Consider the following 13,985-nt stretch of genomic DNA (forward strand, 5'->3'; position numbering starts at 1 on the left):
CAGAGATTCCCACTTCTCCACATCCTCACTTGTTATCACTTATCTTTTTGATAACAGCCATACTAACACAGTGAGGTGGTATCTCACTGTGATTTTGATTTGTATACCCTGCTGATTAGTGATGGTGAGCATATTTTCAAGTACCTGTTGGCATTTGTATGTCTTCTTTGGAAAAATCTGTATTCAGTTCCTCTGCACATTTTTCAATTGGGTTGTTTGGGTTTTTTTTGCAATTGAGTTGTATGAATTCCTTCTATATTTTGGAAATTAATCCCTTATCAGATATATATCAGATTTGCAAATATTTTCTCCCATCCCATAGGTTGCCTTTTCATTTTGTTGATTGTTTCTTTTGCTGTGGAGAAGCTTTCTAATTTGATATAGTGCCACTTTCTTATTTTTTCTTTTGTTACTTGTGCTTTTTGTATCATATCCAAAAAACCCTTGCCAAGACCGTTGTGTGGTCTTGGCACCCTTGTTGAAGATCATCTGAGTATATGCGTGAGGGTCTATTTCTGGGCTCTCTATTCTATTCCATTGGTCCATGGGTCTATCTTTATGCCAGGACCATGACTGCTACTTCTTTTCTATAGGTAAGATCACCCCCACTTCCTGACAGCATCCAATCCAGAGCAAAGCCCTGCTTCCTTACACCCTGTCCAAAATCACCTAATACAAGCCCAAATCCTGTAAAGGGATCTTTCTAACACTCTGTTACTGAGATTTCCCCAAATTCTCCACAGTTTATAGTTGAGTAATAAACACAATTTGTTTAACTGCAAGTGGGTCTCTGGTGGGTTTTGGCTGGAGGGCACTGACATACAAAAACATAGGATTAACATCTTCAAAATATATATAACAATATACATCAACAAGAAAAGGATTCACATATCAAAAAAAATTGAGCAAAAAGAAAAATAGAAGAGAACTACAAACCAATGATTTTATAAACACTGAAAAAAATGTTTTGCTTCAAATGCATAAAATCGTGCTGATGATTCAGTTGGTGAGACCATCATTTCAAATTTTAGTCCAGGAGCTCCTGCAGAAATTCCAGAACGTCTCAACACTAAAAGCCTCAGAAACCCAGTATTTAGCAAAATTTATCCTCCATTACCAAGTTGGGGCGCAGGGGCGGGACACTAGTCGAAAGGCTGCTCTAAATAGGGCTTAGCTCCGCCCCAGCAGCGGTTAACACCTTCCCCAGGAAGTCCACTTTCCCACCCTCAACTCGGTCCTCCGAGGGAGCCCTGGCGCAGCTCAGGCCAGCTGGTCCCAGAGGGAGGACGTTCTAGCCGGCCGCCTACTCGATGGTAAGGCCTGCAGCCGTCTGGCCTCCGGGCGCCGCCATGTTGGAGGCGCAGGGCGGGAGCCATGGTTGCGAGCGTCCGATGCGCAGCCAGAGCGGGGCCAGCTCCGTGGGGCGGATGCTGGAAGTGCAGCCGGGGCTGTACCTGGGTGGAGCCGCGGCCGTCGCGGAGCCAGACCACCTGAGGGAGGTGGGCATCACGGCCGTGCTAACGGTGGACTCGGAGGAACCCGATTTCAAGGCGGGGGCTGGGGTCGAGGGTCTGCTGCGCTTCTTCGTGCCAGCGCTGGACAAACCCGAGACCGACCTGCTCAGCCATTTGGACCGGTGCGTGGCCTTCATCGGCCAGGCCCGTGCCGAGGGCCGGGCAGTGTTGGTGCACTGGTGAGTGGCCCGGTCCGTGGGGAGAGCAGCGCCGCCTCGCTTCCATCCTGCCCGGGCGCCCCTTTCCTGCGAGATCCCGGGAGGGGACGAGGGGGCGGTCAGATCGTGAGAACCTCCTTCCACTTCCTCCCGCGGCAGGCGTGTGTCTGAGAGGAGGGGGCGGGAGGCGGGCCCCTGATAGTGGGCACGCTTTCCAGTCGAAGTCCCCGCACCCAAAGTGTTTAAAGCTTGCAGGTCTTCAGGAGAAGCCGTACACTTTTCCAGATGATTGTAATGCAGGCTAGGATTCGAGGCGCGTACCCAGAGAGAGATTAACAAAGGTTAAGAGTATTCAAATTTAAGAGCAAGAGCAGATTATTTTCAGTATTTTTGTTTGGTGTGGTTGATGAAGGGCAGAATGGGGAGAGAAAAATTGGTTAGGACATGAAGGATCCCTAAGCCATGCCTAGGGGAAGGATGGGGTAGATTGTAGCAGTGGCAGAAAGTTAGAACAATCTTCATGGGTATTTGGGAATTCTTAAGTAGTCCTGTTTGGTTGGATTGGAGTGTGATAACAATAGTTTAAATGTATCGAGTCAGCACTTTTACTGTGTGCCAACACTTGTTCTAAATATTTACATAAGGGACAAAAGGTAGTGATAAAATGGAAAGAATCTGGGACCAGATCTCCAGGGCCCTTAATGCCAGGAGCAAGGGAGTTTGGATTTGTTCCGAAGCCATTATAAAATTTTAAAGAATTAGTGTAATTATTTTTGAATAGGTAATACATTCACATTGTTCAGAATTCCAAAGGAATAAGGAAATAGAGGAATAGTTCTTTCGTACATTGGCAAAGGATTCAAGAGGCGAAGGATTTGAGCAGAAGAAGCAGACATGAATTGGACCTGAATTGTACCATTAAGAGGGGGCTGCGGGATTTTGGGTTGTTTTAATTGTTGCTATTTGCTATTTTATTTTAAAGGTCTCTTTTTCAGTCATGCAGGAGTCAGTCGAAGTGTGGCTGTAGTGACTGCTTTTATGATGAAGATTGACCAACTTACCTTTGAAAAAGCCTATGAAAAACTCCAGACTATCAAACCAGATGCTAAGTGAGTGTTATAGTAATAATTCTTTTGTGATTTTACTTATTTAAAGAAAACTTAACTTTACATTTGTTTGCCTTCACAGGATGAATGAGGGGTTTGAGTGGCAACTGAAATTATACCAGGCAATGGGATATGAAGTAGATACCTCTAGTGCAGTTTATAAGCAATATCGTTTACAGAAGGTTACAGAGAAGTATCCAGGTAAGTAAGAATTGTTAGTGAGTATTGGGCCTTCTCTAGATGCTGTTTACTATTGACACTAAAGTTTTCAGGTGTATTAGCTCACTTTTCCAGCAGTCCCTTGAGACAGACACTATATTTCTTTTTGAAACTGTAGTTTAGCAAGAAATAATTTGTTCAAAGTCACGTGGTTTGTAAGTGACGGGCTGTGATTTGAAATTGGGCAGTCTGTGCCCAGAACCCAAGGCTTCTTCACTATCCTGATTTCTCAATATGAGATTTCTTTTTAATTTGTGAGGTTAGCACTTGTTGACTCAGTTTGACACGACCTGAATTTTGTTTGATAATGCAGAGAGTTGCTTTTGACAAATGGATACATTTAAAATTATGTCTTGTAGAATTGCAGAACTTACCTCAAGAGCTCTTTGCTGTTGACCCGACCGCCATTTCACAAGGATTGAACGATGATATTCTCTACAAATGCAGAAAGTGCAGGTAAAATATTTTGTATCCTCTGGAGATTTTATCTTGTCTCAATAGCTGAAAGTAATAAAAGTTTCAGTTGCTTAAATTCTGTAGGAAGATTTTGTTTAATTGAATAATAAAGAAATTTCAGATTCAAATCTGTTTTCAAGAAGAATATAAATTCTTAAAAGTAAAAGAAATCCGGTGCTTGTAGAGGTTATTGAAAATTAAAGTAGCATAATCAATGTTATATTATTTTTCCCCCTTGGAAATACTATCCATTTCATCTCTTTTTTCATCCTTTTGGAAGTCGATTAATGTTTTTGTTTTTTGGGGGGGTTGCAGGCGATCTTTGTTTCGAAGTTCTAGTATTTTGGATCATAACGAAGGAAGTGGTCCTATAGCCTTTGCCCACAAGAGAGTGACACCATCTTTCCTGCTTACCACAGGGAGTCAGGCTCAATGTACATCTTATTTCATTGAACCTGTACAGTGGATGGAATCAGCTTTGCTGGGAGTGATGGATGGACAGGTGAGAACACATTTTATTTTCTAGAACTTGATTATATCATCTATATTTTGTTCCTTATTGCATTTTAAAACTTATTTTTAACTAGTGTTTTACTCCGTCTTAAAACTACTTTGTTTCTGAAGATTATATCTTTTTAGTTTAGAGAAGAATCTATCAAAAATAATTAAATAAAAACAGGCTGATCTAAAATAGCCACTTTTTGGTTGAGAGCTGTTGGTCTGTCACTTAATTCCTATTAATGCTATCCTTTATATATTTTTAAATAAAAGACTAATGTAAACTAATTACAATATATTTAACACAACTTGAACTTTGTAACAAATAGAGCAAATCAAGGATTTTAAAATTAGATTTAAAATTTCTTCCCTTTCATTTTCTCTTTTGGCTCCACGTATCTCTCTTTTTTCCTGATCTTTCAGTTTAGTATGTTTACTATGGCAGTCTTTTTCATCTCCTTTTAATTCTAAAGAATGCAGCTCATATGAGAATCCTGTGACAGACACATTTCTTCTTTAGGTTTCCTTGATATTAATCTGAAGATAGTCTTAATCTTAATCTAAGATATAACTAATCTTAATAATGATATTTAAAGTCTGTATGGCTTGTATGAAAGTTTGTATAAGTTTATATAATGAATATTTTATGAAACCCTGTCACTGTATTATTTCATTTGAGGAATACAGTAATTTTATAAACTAGGTAGAGCAGATATATTCACGTATTATGCATGAGGAAACTTAGTTTACGTTAGTTAGTGTCTTGCCTGGAAAGAGGTCCCTGTATTCAAACAAACGTTTTCAGACAATGCTACTTTATTGAGGTGTAATTCACACATTTAAAGTATACATTTCAATGTTTTTTAGTATATTTACAGAGTTTTGCAGCCATCACCGTTTTCATCACTCCCCACATAAATCCTGTACTCATTAGCAGTCATTTCTGATTCTTGATGGTATTTGCAGCAGTAGTGTTTTTAATTTTGATGAAGTCCATTTTATCTATTTTTTTCTTTTGTGGCTTGTGCTTTTGGCTGGCTGCTTTTATTTAACCTGGAAAATACCCAAGATAAAGGCATTTTTGTGAGAGATTTTTGATCACATTTGTGCATACTTCTTTGTACACTTAGTTGAATTTTCTTGTAGAATATATACCTAAAAGTGGAATTCCTGGATTGATGAGTGTGTGCATTTTAAATATTACTAATATTCTAGGTGACATTAGAAATGCTCATACATAGTTGCTTTTCACTAACATTGAATGCATGTACTCATTTCCCCATACCCTTGGCATAACGGATATTATAAAACTGGTAGTTTTTTCAATCTGTGAGATGAAAAATGTTAATCCTGAAATGTTTTCATTTGAATTTTCATGACTACTATTGAAGACCAACATCTTTATATATTATATCAGCCATTTATAGTTTCTTTTCCTGTAAGTTTTCCTAACATCCTTGGCCCATTTTTCTTGGTGTTTTGTCTTTTTCTTATTGATTTGTAGGAGCTCCTTATATAGTCTAGATGTTAATGCTTCATCTAATATGTCACAGATATTTTCTCTAGTCTGTTGCTTGTCTCAGCTTTGTGGTTCAGTCGTGCATCGCTTAATGACGGGCATACATTCTGAGAAATGCATCATTAGGCAGTTTTGTTGTGTGAACATCATAGAACTTACTGAAGGGAAACAAAATTTGCCACGCCAAAATCTGTCTCTTTAACATGAGGATTATTTTAGGCTAATTATTTTTAAGGAACAAAAGACTCAAAGTTTTTCTGCTTACCTCCCTCTTCACTGCCTAAAAGAATTCAGATTAAGAAAAGCAGGTCTCAGGAAGAGCTGTCTATCACCTTACCATAACATGAATTAGAGGTGGTCGACAGGGAGGAACTTGGAAAAGCCTGTTTGTTGGGCTCCCCTCTGTGTTCTTCTGTTTCTGTGTGGCCAAATAAACACTTGTTTACCAAACATTTGCTCCTTTTCACCTACCTGTGAATTGCCTGCTGTCCCTTTGAGGTCCCTGACTCTCCCCACCCCCATCATCTTCTTTGTCTTTAGCTGAGGATGGTATTTAAGGTGAGGGCTTTGGCCATTCTGGTGATTTATTCAGTTTTCCTGAGTTTCTCCCATGTATGTGTGTTAATAACCTTGGTTGTGTTTCTCCTGTTAATCTGTCTCATGTCAGTTTAGTTCTTGGACCAGCCAGAGGAACCTAGAAGGGTAGAAGAAAATTTCTTCCTCTCCTCAGTACTTACACAAACCTAGATGATGGAACCTACTACACACCTAGGCTGTATGGTACTAACCTTAGGGGACCATTGTCATATATGGAGTCTGTCGTTAACTGAAATATTGTTATGCAATGCAGGACTGTATACAGTAGTCCCCCCTTTATCCATGGGGCGTGTGTTCCAAGACCCCCAGTGGATGCCTGAAACTGTAGATAGTACTAAATCCTATTATATACTACGTTTTTCCTATACTAAGTATTTATTGTGCACTGTGGCCATAGCTTCTGCAGTTTGAGGTGGGACAGCAAAACTAGCATGAATTTCTTTTGCCTTCACAATTTCACGGATAGAAGATTTGTTCTTACCATAGATCTTAGCAACCTCAGCATACTATTTTTTTCTTAATTAAGTCAAGAACTTTCACCTTTTCACTTAAAGGAAGTACTTGACAACTTCTCTTTGGTGTATCCGAATTGCCAACATGACTGCTTTTGCGCTTAGGGGTCGTTATTAAGTAAAATGAGGGTTGCTTGAACACAAGCACTGGATACTGAGACAGTCGATCTGATAACCTGAAAACCTAGACAGCTACTAAGTGACTCATGGGCAGGTCGCTTGTACAGCCTGGGTATGTTGGACAAAGGGATGATTCACATGCTGGGCAGGATGGAGCAGGGTGGCTCAAGATTTTGTCTCACTGCTCAGAATGGCCTGCAGTTTAAAACTTAGGAGTTGTTTTTTTCAGGAATTTTCCATTAAATATTTTTGGACCTCAGTTGACTGCGGGTAACTGAAACCACAGAAAGCTCAATTGTGGATAAGGGGAACTGCTGTATTTTGTTATTAAAATTTAAGATATTTATGTAATGAAATCTGGTATCTAGTGTTATGTGCAGACTTTCCATGGTTCAAGAGTAAAAATAAAAATCCCTACCTCGGACCTTGTATAAATTAAAGAGCTAAATGTAAAAAATAATGCTATAAATAGATTAGAAGAAAATATAATAGACTTGTTAAGCTTTTTTGGAATCTGAGGCCTAATTTGTATATACTGTCAATATTAGTTAGTAATAGAACACGAGAATCCTAACATGCTTTCCTATCCTTTAGCCATGATGATTTTTCTTAAATTGCAGACTGATTTAAAAGCCAACATGTATGCCACATCCATGAAACCTTCTGTTTCATGTGTCAAGCTTCACCTTTCTCCCCTCATGCTGGAGTTAACCTGTTCCTCCTCTGAACTCCAGTGTATGGCATGCTTCCTGCACAGTTGTTGTAGTCCACCTTCTGGTACAGTAAATTGCCATTGCATTTTATCTCACTGATTAGATCATAAACTCTTTGAAGGTATGGGCCATGTCTTACCTGGTTTTATACCCTATATTGCCAAAGATAATTATTGTTTTGTATAAAAGTGAATGAATGAAGTAACACTTTTGCTTTATTTCAGCTTCTTTGCCCCAAATGCAGTGCCAAATTGGGTTCTTTCAACTGGTATGGTGAACAGTGCTCGTGTGGTAGATGGATAACACCTGCTTTTCAAATACACAAAAATAGAGTGGATGAAATGAAAATGCTGCCGGTTTTGGGGTCACAGACAAGAAAAATATGAACTTGTGACATTTGACAACTTGGAAAGAAACTTGCCTATGATATATGCTACCCTTGCTTATTGTCGTTCATAGCAGATTGTCCAGTTTTTAGGCCAAGATTTCATTTGCAATATGAGAGGATAAAATCACTTGATGTGACTTGGGAACTATGCTTTGTTAGCTGCCTATGCTATGTGAGTAGAATACTTTGTATGGAAATCACAACTTTTTTATCATGTAAATTATACTTTGTTTGATAGTAAAATCTTCTATAACTTGAATACTTTGTTTCATATATTTTTAAAAGTTCTCATTTTTGGAATGTTAGTTATGTGATCTTAAAGTCTGGATGGACAAAATTATGTACAAAAATTGGAAGCTATCATGTTTAAATAGATAAACTTTTATTTCTAGAAATGTAAAACATTTGTATGGACATATTTTGACAATTAATTCTTTTTCTCTCTTTTGAGGGACATTAGTAAATCTGTGTGTGTCTGGATTTTCTTTGGAAATGTAGAAGGAGAGGCCATTAGGAAAACACTGAGTAAAATGTGTTTTTTTATTACTGTTCAGGAATGCCAGTTATCTAGATTTTTAGAAAAGCATGTTTAAGATACCATTTGAAGTAATTTACTTAAAGAAATGTATTAATCTTAGGTGTGTTTCTAATGATGAAGAAAATAAATGTAGAGTAACTACATATCAATTACTTTTTTAGCCCACTATGTTAGAGTGTGAGAAAAGATAATATATCCAGATTAGCTTTTTAACATGATCTCTGGAAACTGGAATTTATTTTACTCATTACTCAAGTTAGATTGGGACCTAATTAGATATTTGTACATTTACATGAAATCAGAATTAGCTAATAAAGAGAGATATAGTCCATGTTCTTAAGATATTTTGCATATTTACACATGTGAGTGTGTCTATATGCATATAAACACCAAAATGGAAATTATTTTAAATGTAAAAAAAATGTGAATAATGATCCTCGTTCAAAATCTCTAGCTTAATTTTTGAAATGTGTGGGAGTTTTATAGATGATTCTTGAGAACATCTCAACATAGAACCTGAAGCCTTTGGCAACTTTCATACAATAATTTTTTCTCATGGGAAAAAATTTCTCCATTTCTGTCTTAGCTTTCACAATATCTGTTTACTTCTTAAAATTATCATATTATAGTCTAGAAAGCTTTTTAAAAACAGTTTGGTTGAACCATGTGAAACTGCCCCCTTTGTAGGTAAAACGTAGTTGAGTAGCAGCAGTTTCATATAGTTCAAGCTAATACCTATCCATCACACACTGTAGCATCCAGCACAGAGGAAATAACATAGATTTGATTTGAATTTACAGTTGTCAATTCAACAAATATTTACTGAGCACCTATTATGTGCGGAATTCTAGGTGATACAGTGAACAAACTAGATAAAACCCCTGCCTTCCTATAACTTATATTGTAGCCGGGAAAGATAGATTGAATAATACATTTTTTGAAAGATAACTGGTATTTGCCAGTGAGGAATGGTTTTGAGGAAATGACTTTTTGTTATGTGAGTTTTGAAATTTTGTGAAACATCTACTAAGCAAAATGTTCAGATTTAAAGTTCTGTAATGTTTTACTTTTGGGCGATAGATCCATTATGCCTTTGTTCTCAAAACAAAAACAAAACAATGGGACTCTTTCTTTTTAATATTTAGGAATATCAACTTAGAACATTTGGATTTACGCATTTGATGACAATAGCAATATTAAGCTTTTTTCAGAGGCATGTGGTACAGTGACAACAGTACTGCAGTAGAAGTCAGAGTGGGCTCTCATTTCTGGCTCCACTGATCACCATCTTCCTGGAAGTAAGCAGGTCTTTTGAAAATTGAAGGTCGTTTCTCTTCACAAAATAGGATTAATGCATGCTCTGCCCTCCTGGGAGGGTTGTTTTAAAGATCATTTGCATTAGCCATAATTCCTTCTTATATAAAGTGGAGATAACTATTCACATCTGGGTTATGATGAGGATTTTTGTGATATAATGCAGGTAAAGAACTTAGTATAGTGTCTAGCTAGTAGCAGTCAACACTTTTCCTTGAAATAGCTACAGTTTATTGAGCACCTACACAGGCTAAATAGTTTAGTCACTATGCTAAACACTTAATGTGTATTATCTAATTTAATCCTCATGACAACCCTATGAGATAGATCACTTTGGTGTGATATGTGTCTTAAAGATAGCATACTGAAAATGTCAATCATAGTGTCAAATCTACTAGTACTGATGAAATGCAATTTTTAACTAAATTATAAATTCACTAGTCAGGCACCCCACCAACATTTGCAGGGTTCCGACAAGAGTACAGCTGAAGCTCACATTTGTCTTAATACTTAAAAGTTATAAATCAGGCTACCAAACTACTAAATAAAATGTTTTCTTCTCATATCTTGACCAGTATACCTTTACAATGACCTAGAAGACCAGGTTTGTGTTTAGAATTCTCTGAGTTTATGGAGTTTCATGACAAAACATGGCAATGCAGGGAGAGTTGGCCCCTGACCCAAGACGTCTCCTTTCCCCACCCCTGGATTTGTTTGTGAGGAGCCTGATGCATATGTATATGTGGACTCCCCACCTCACATTTTTAAGCTCTGTCTACACCATAGAGACAGTGCACCGTTAGGAAGTCAGGGGCCTAAGCAAGCCTTAGAAGCAGGCTAGGAGTTATTTGGCTTATTTGGGTGTCAGGAGCATGTCTAGAAGGGGGCATGTGTTCTTGTTTTGCACATCACCTTGGCACCGTGGATTCTTTTTTTCCCTTTTCCTTTTTGCTGAGGAAGATTCACCCTGAGCTAACATCTGTTGCCAATCTTCCTCTTTTTATATGTGAGCTGCTGTGACAGTATGGCCACTGACAGACGAGTGTTGTAGGTCCCTACAGGAACTGAACCCAGGCTGCCTAAGCAGAGTGCTGAATGTAACCACTAGGCAACCGGGGCTGGCCTGGCATTGTGGATTCTTACCCTGTGGCAAGAGACGCTGCCAGATGCCAGAGCAGAGTCTTTTAAAGTATGGATCTAGGCAAGGGGCTCCTTTATGTCTCTAGATATAAAACACTCTTTCAAATTTCGTTTCTCTTCCAAGGGTTTAAGTTGAAAGCCAATGAGGAATAAATTGAAGAGAAAGGATTCAATAACATTTAACATCTATGGTTTTTTTTTTTGTGAGGAGCATTGTCGCTGAGCTAACATCTCTGCCGATCTTCCTCTGTTTTATGTGGGATGCCGCCATAGCATGGCTTAATGAGCGGTGCTAGGTCCATGCCCCAGATTCGGGCATGTGAACCCAAGGTCCCCCAAGCAGAGTGTGCAAACTTAGCCACTACACCACTGGGTTGGCCCCTGTGATTTTTTTTTTTAAACCATACTAACTAGAAGGGAAAAGGTCTACAACCACAGCAAATTTCTTGATGAAAATTGAAAATAAAACTTTCCTTGTATTTAAAAAATACTACAGAAAGAAGTCTTATTTAGTGGTAAGACTTTTAAAATTTTGACGTTAAAGTTGGGAACAAGTTTAAAGACGCCTACTCTTGCCTCTGACTTCAATATTGAACTGGAAGTCCTAGCCATTGCAGTAAAATAAAGGGGGAAAAAAGGTTTAAGACTTACACAAGAAAAAACTGAACTCACTGATAAATCTTCACATCTCTGAAAGAGGGATAATTAGAAATTATGTGCCTCCTGATATGATGCAAGGAAGTACTTATGAAGTATTCTTGCAAAAGCAAATGAGGAAACAAAAACAAAAGCCAAAACCATGCAATCAAGCCTCTAAATTTAGCTGGCAGTTTACAGGAGCAAATTGCCATGAAGACACAATCAGCAGAATCACAAAGTGGGAAATTCTACAGGACAAATGGCAGATTCTTGTCTCGTGTTTGAAATTTTCCATATTCAAGGTTCATTTTTTTTTAAAAAAGATTACATGTTAAATAGATTTTAACAGGTTAGTGTTTGCATACAATAACTTTTTCTATATAGAAAATCCTAGAGAACTTACGGACAAAATATTAGAATCACATAATTCAGTGAAGTTTTTGGATACAAGATTGCTGTATCAAAATCAATAGTGTTTTCCATACCGCATCAATAACCGAATAAAAACAAATGATGTGTAAAACTGTAAAACCGTGAAAAAATTTTTAAAAATTTTAATGACGTCACAAGAGGGAAGGATTTCTGAAGCAAGATACAAATAGCAGAGATCATAAACAAAAGATGGATAAATTTGATTACATTGAAATTAAAACCTAGAGGACAAAAACGCCATAAACAAAGATAAGCATTGACCTAGGAGAAGGTATTTGCAACACATATACCAGTTAAATGAATAGAGTAGACTGTCTAAAGATGTACGTATCGTTTAGGGAAAGAAAATCCAATAGCAGATTTTATGAAAGATAAGAATGGGCATTTCACAGAAGAGGAAATAGATTTAATAAATACAAAAAGATGCACTACCACTTTAATTGTCAGGGAAATGGAAATTATAGTCACACTCTTCACAGTGGCAAGAAATGTAAAAGTCTGACCACATCTAGTGTTGGTGAGAATGTGAAGCAAAGAGAACTCATTACTGCTAGGAAGGGTGTAAATTGGCATAATTTGGCAAATATTAATACTTCTACGACCCAGCATCTATCTTAAAGACATTCTTGCATATATGCACAAGGAGACCCATACAAGGATATATTTTATGTGACAGTAAAAAATTGAAACAATCCACATGTCCATCAGTGGGGAAATGAAAAAAGACATTGTGATATATATGTTCAAAGAAATACTATATAACAGTTAAAACACGGATAGATCATCAAAAATTAATGTTGAAAGAGAAGTGATTTGGAGAACATGAACATGATATGTTTATGTAAATTAACCCCCAAACAACGCTAAATGTATCTATCTATAAACATTTAAGCATGGTAAAAGTAGAAAGAAAAAAGGACGTGAATGATTCCCGTAAGATTCCTAATAGAAGTTCCCTATATAGAGGGAGGGAAATGAAACAGATAAGAAAAAGCAGAGTTCAACTTTATCTGTAATGTTTAATTTCTTATATTATGAAAAATTTGACATGGAAAATGTTAATATTTGTTAATTCTTGGTGATAGGTACACAAATGTTTCATAATTATCTGCACTTTTTGAATAAAAAATAAAATTTTTGAAAATTAAAACCATGAAAACCTGCTGGAGTTCAGTCATGGTGATTTTTCTTTTTTCTTAAAGGCTAAGGCGTCTGACGGATACAGAATGGAAGACTTGTTGGTTTTATGTCAATTTTTGAATTTGCAGTTGGGTGAGAATAAAAGTGTTATAAATTTCACTTTAAGTGAAAACCAGTTAGTTTTCTGATGCTAGAAGGAATAACCTTCAACATAAGGAGATTTCGTGAATTTTTTCCGGGCTTGGGTCCCGGGGCTATTTTGTATATTGCGGATTATGTAATCTGTAGTAATCGTCCCGCCACGAGGAGTCTGGAGGATTCTGGGAAGCATTTGTTTTGTTTAGCAACCCTGGGAAAGAGTCCACTTGGTCCTGGAGGGATACGTGTTCTTAAGGTAGAGTGTTTTGAATATTCGCCGCTGAAATGCTTTAAAAAGAAATTCTATTAAGTAGCGTTCTTGAAACTATTTTATCAAACACAGTTCAAATTTTCAGTTAGAGTTCGTGAAGTGTGTAAATTTTCTTCTAAACAGAAACGAAGCTTAAATTTTAGTAACAGAAAGATTGGGAATTTACGTTATTCTAGGTCCGAGGGTAAGTAAACTCGCTAAGACTTTGACTACTAAGTACTGTGCATTAATAATGCATATTTAGGAGATAGGTTTGAGCGTGGGGAGTTTATCTTTTATATTGCTTTCTTTAAATTTGTTTAAATAAAAGTAGGCTTTCTAGAAGTACATTCATAGTATTTATTATTGCTTACCTCAGATACTGTACCGGTAGAGAGGCAGTTCTAACGAATTTGGAAAAATAGTTGTGTTTTTCTTTCACGCACTTGTGTATATGGAGAATTTTTACATTCATAGCGAGTTATTCGTAAAAATTGAACCGAATTTACTTTCTTAGTCTGTAATTTCGTTTTGAGCTATCTACACTGTGCTATTATTAAGAAGGACATTCAGGGAACTAGCCAGTATGTTCTG

At 37.3% G+C, this 13,985-nt stretch overlaps 2 protein-coding genes across 9 annotated transcripts in view; both read left to right on the top strand.

Annotated features, from left to right (window-relative positions):
* Window positions 1-1,222: 1,222 nt before the first annotated feature.
* Window positions 1,223-10,215, top strand: DUSP12 (dual specificity phosphatase 12). 2 transcript variants are annotated; one of them, XM_001487994.6, is made up of 6 exons: window positions 1,223-1,693; window positions 2,668-2,781; window positions 2,861-2,979; window positions 3,357-3,453; window positions 3,769-3,955; window positions 7,637-10,215. In XM_001487994.6, the coding sequence occupies exons 1-6, from the start codon at window positions 1,311-1,313 to the stop codon at window positions 7,796-7,798; spliced, it is 1,062 nt and encodes a 353-aa protein (XP_001488044.4). In that variant the 5' UTR covers window positions 1,223-1,310; the 3' UTR covers window positions 7,799-10,215. The 2 variants fall into 2 exon arrangements, with proteins under 2 accessions (XP_001488044.4, XP_070123000.1); XM_070266899.1 differs by having other exon boundaries at window positions 1,322-1,693; window positions 7,320-8,487.
* A 2,800-nt stretch (window positions 10,216-13,015) lies between these two features.
* The window catches only part of ATF6 (activating transcription factor 6), a 200,981-nt gene continuing 200,011 nt past the window's right edge, over window positions 13,016-13,985 (top strand). For 2 of the 7 annotated variants that reach the window (XM_070266894.1, XM_070266897.1), the window contains exon 1: window positions 13,365-13,596. The gene's annotated coding sequence lies outside the window, so the exon portion shown is untranslated. Of the gene's footprint in view, window positions 13,597-13,985 lie in introns of all 7 variants that reach the window. The other 5 variants (XM_070266893.1, XM_070266896.1, XM_070266898.1 and 2 more) reach the window with 5 other exon arrangements.

The sequence above is a fragment of the Equus caballus genome, chromosome 5 (genome assembly GCF_041296265.1).
Source record: "Equus caballus isolate H_3958 breed thoroughbred chromosome 5, TB-T2T, whole genome shotgun sequence".
NCBI classification, from domain to species: Eukaryota; Metazoa; Chordata; class Mammalia; order Perissodactyla; family Equidae; genus Equus; species Equus caballus.

What these genes read in the sequence shown, in the direction of transcription:
- DUSP12 (XM_001487994.6), top strand. Translation starts at nt 1,311, where the DNA reads ATGGTAAGGCCTGCAGCCGTCTGGCCTCCGGGCGCCGCCATGTTGGAG. An exon ending in CGGGCAGTGTTGGTGCACTG is followed by an intron (nt 1,694 to 2,667) that starts GTGAGTGGCCCG and finishes TCTCTTTTTCAG; the next exon opens with TCATGCAGGAGTCAGTCGAA. An exon ending in ACTATCAAACCAGATGCTAA is followed by an intron (nt 2,782 to 2,860) that starts GTGAGTGTTATA and finishes TTGCCTTCACAG; the next exon opens with GATGAATGAGGGGTTTGAGT.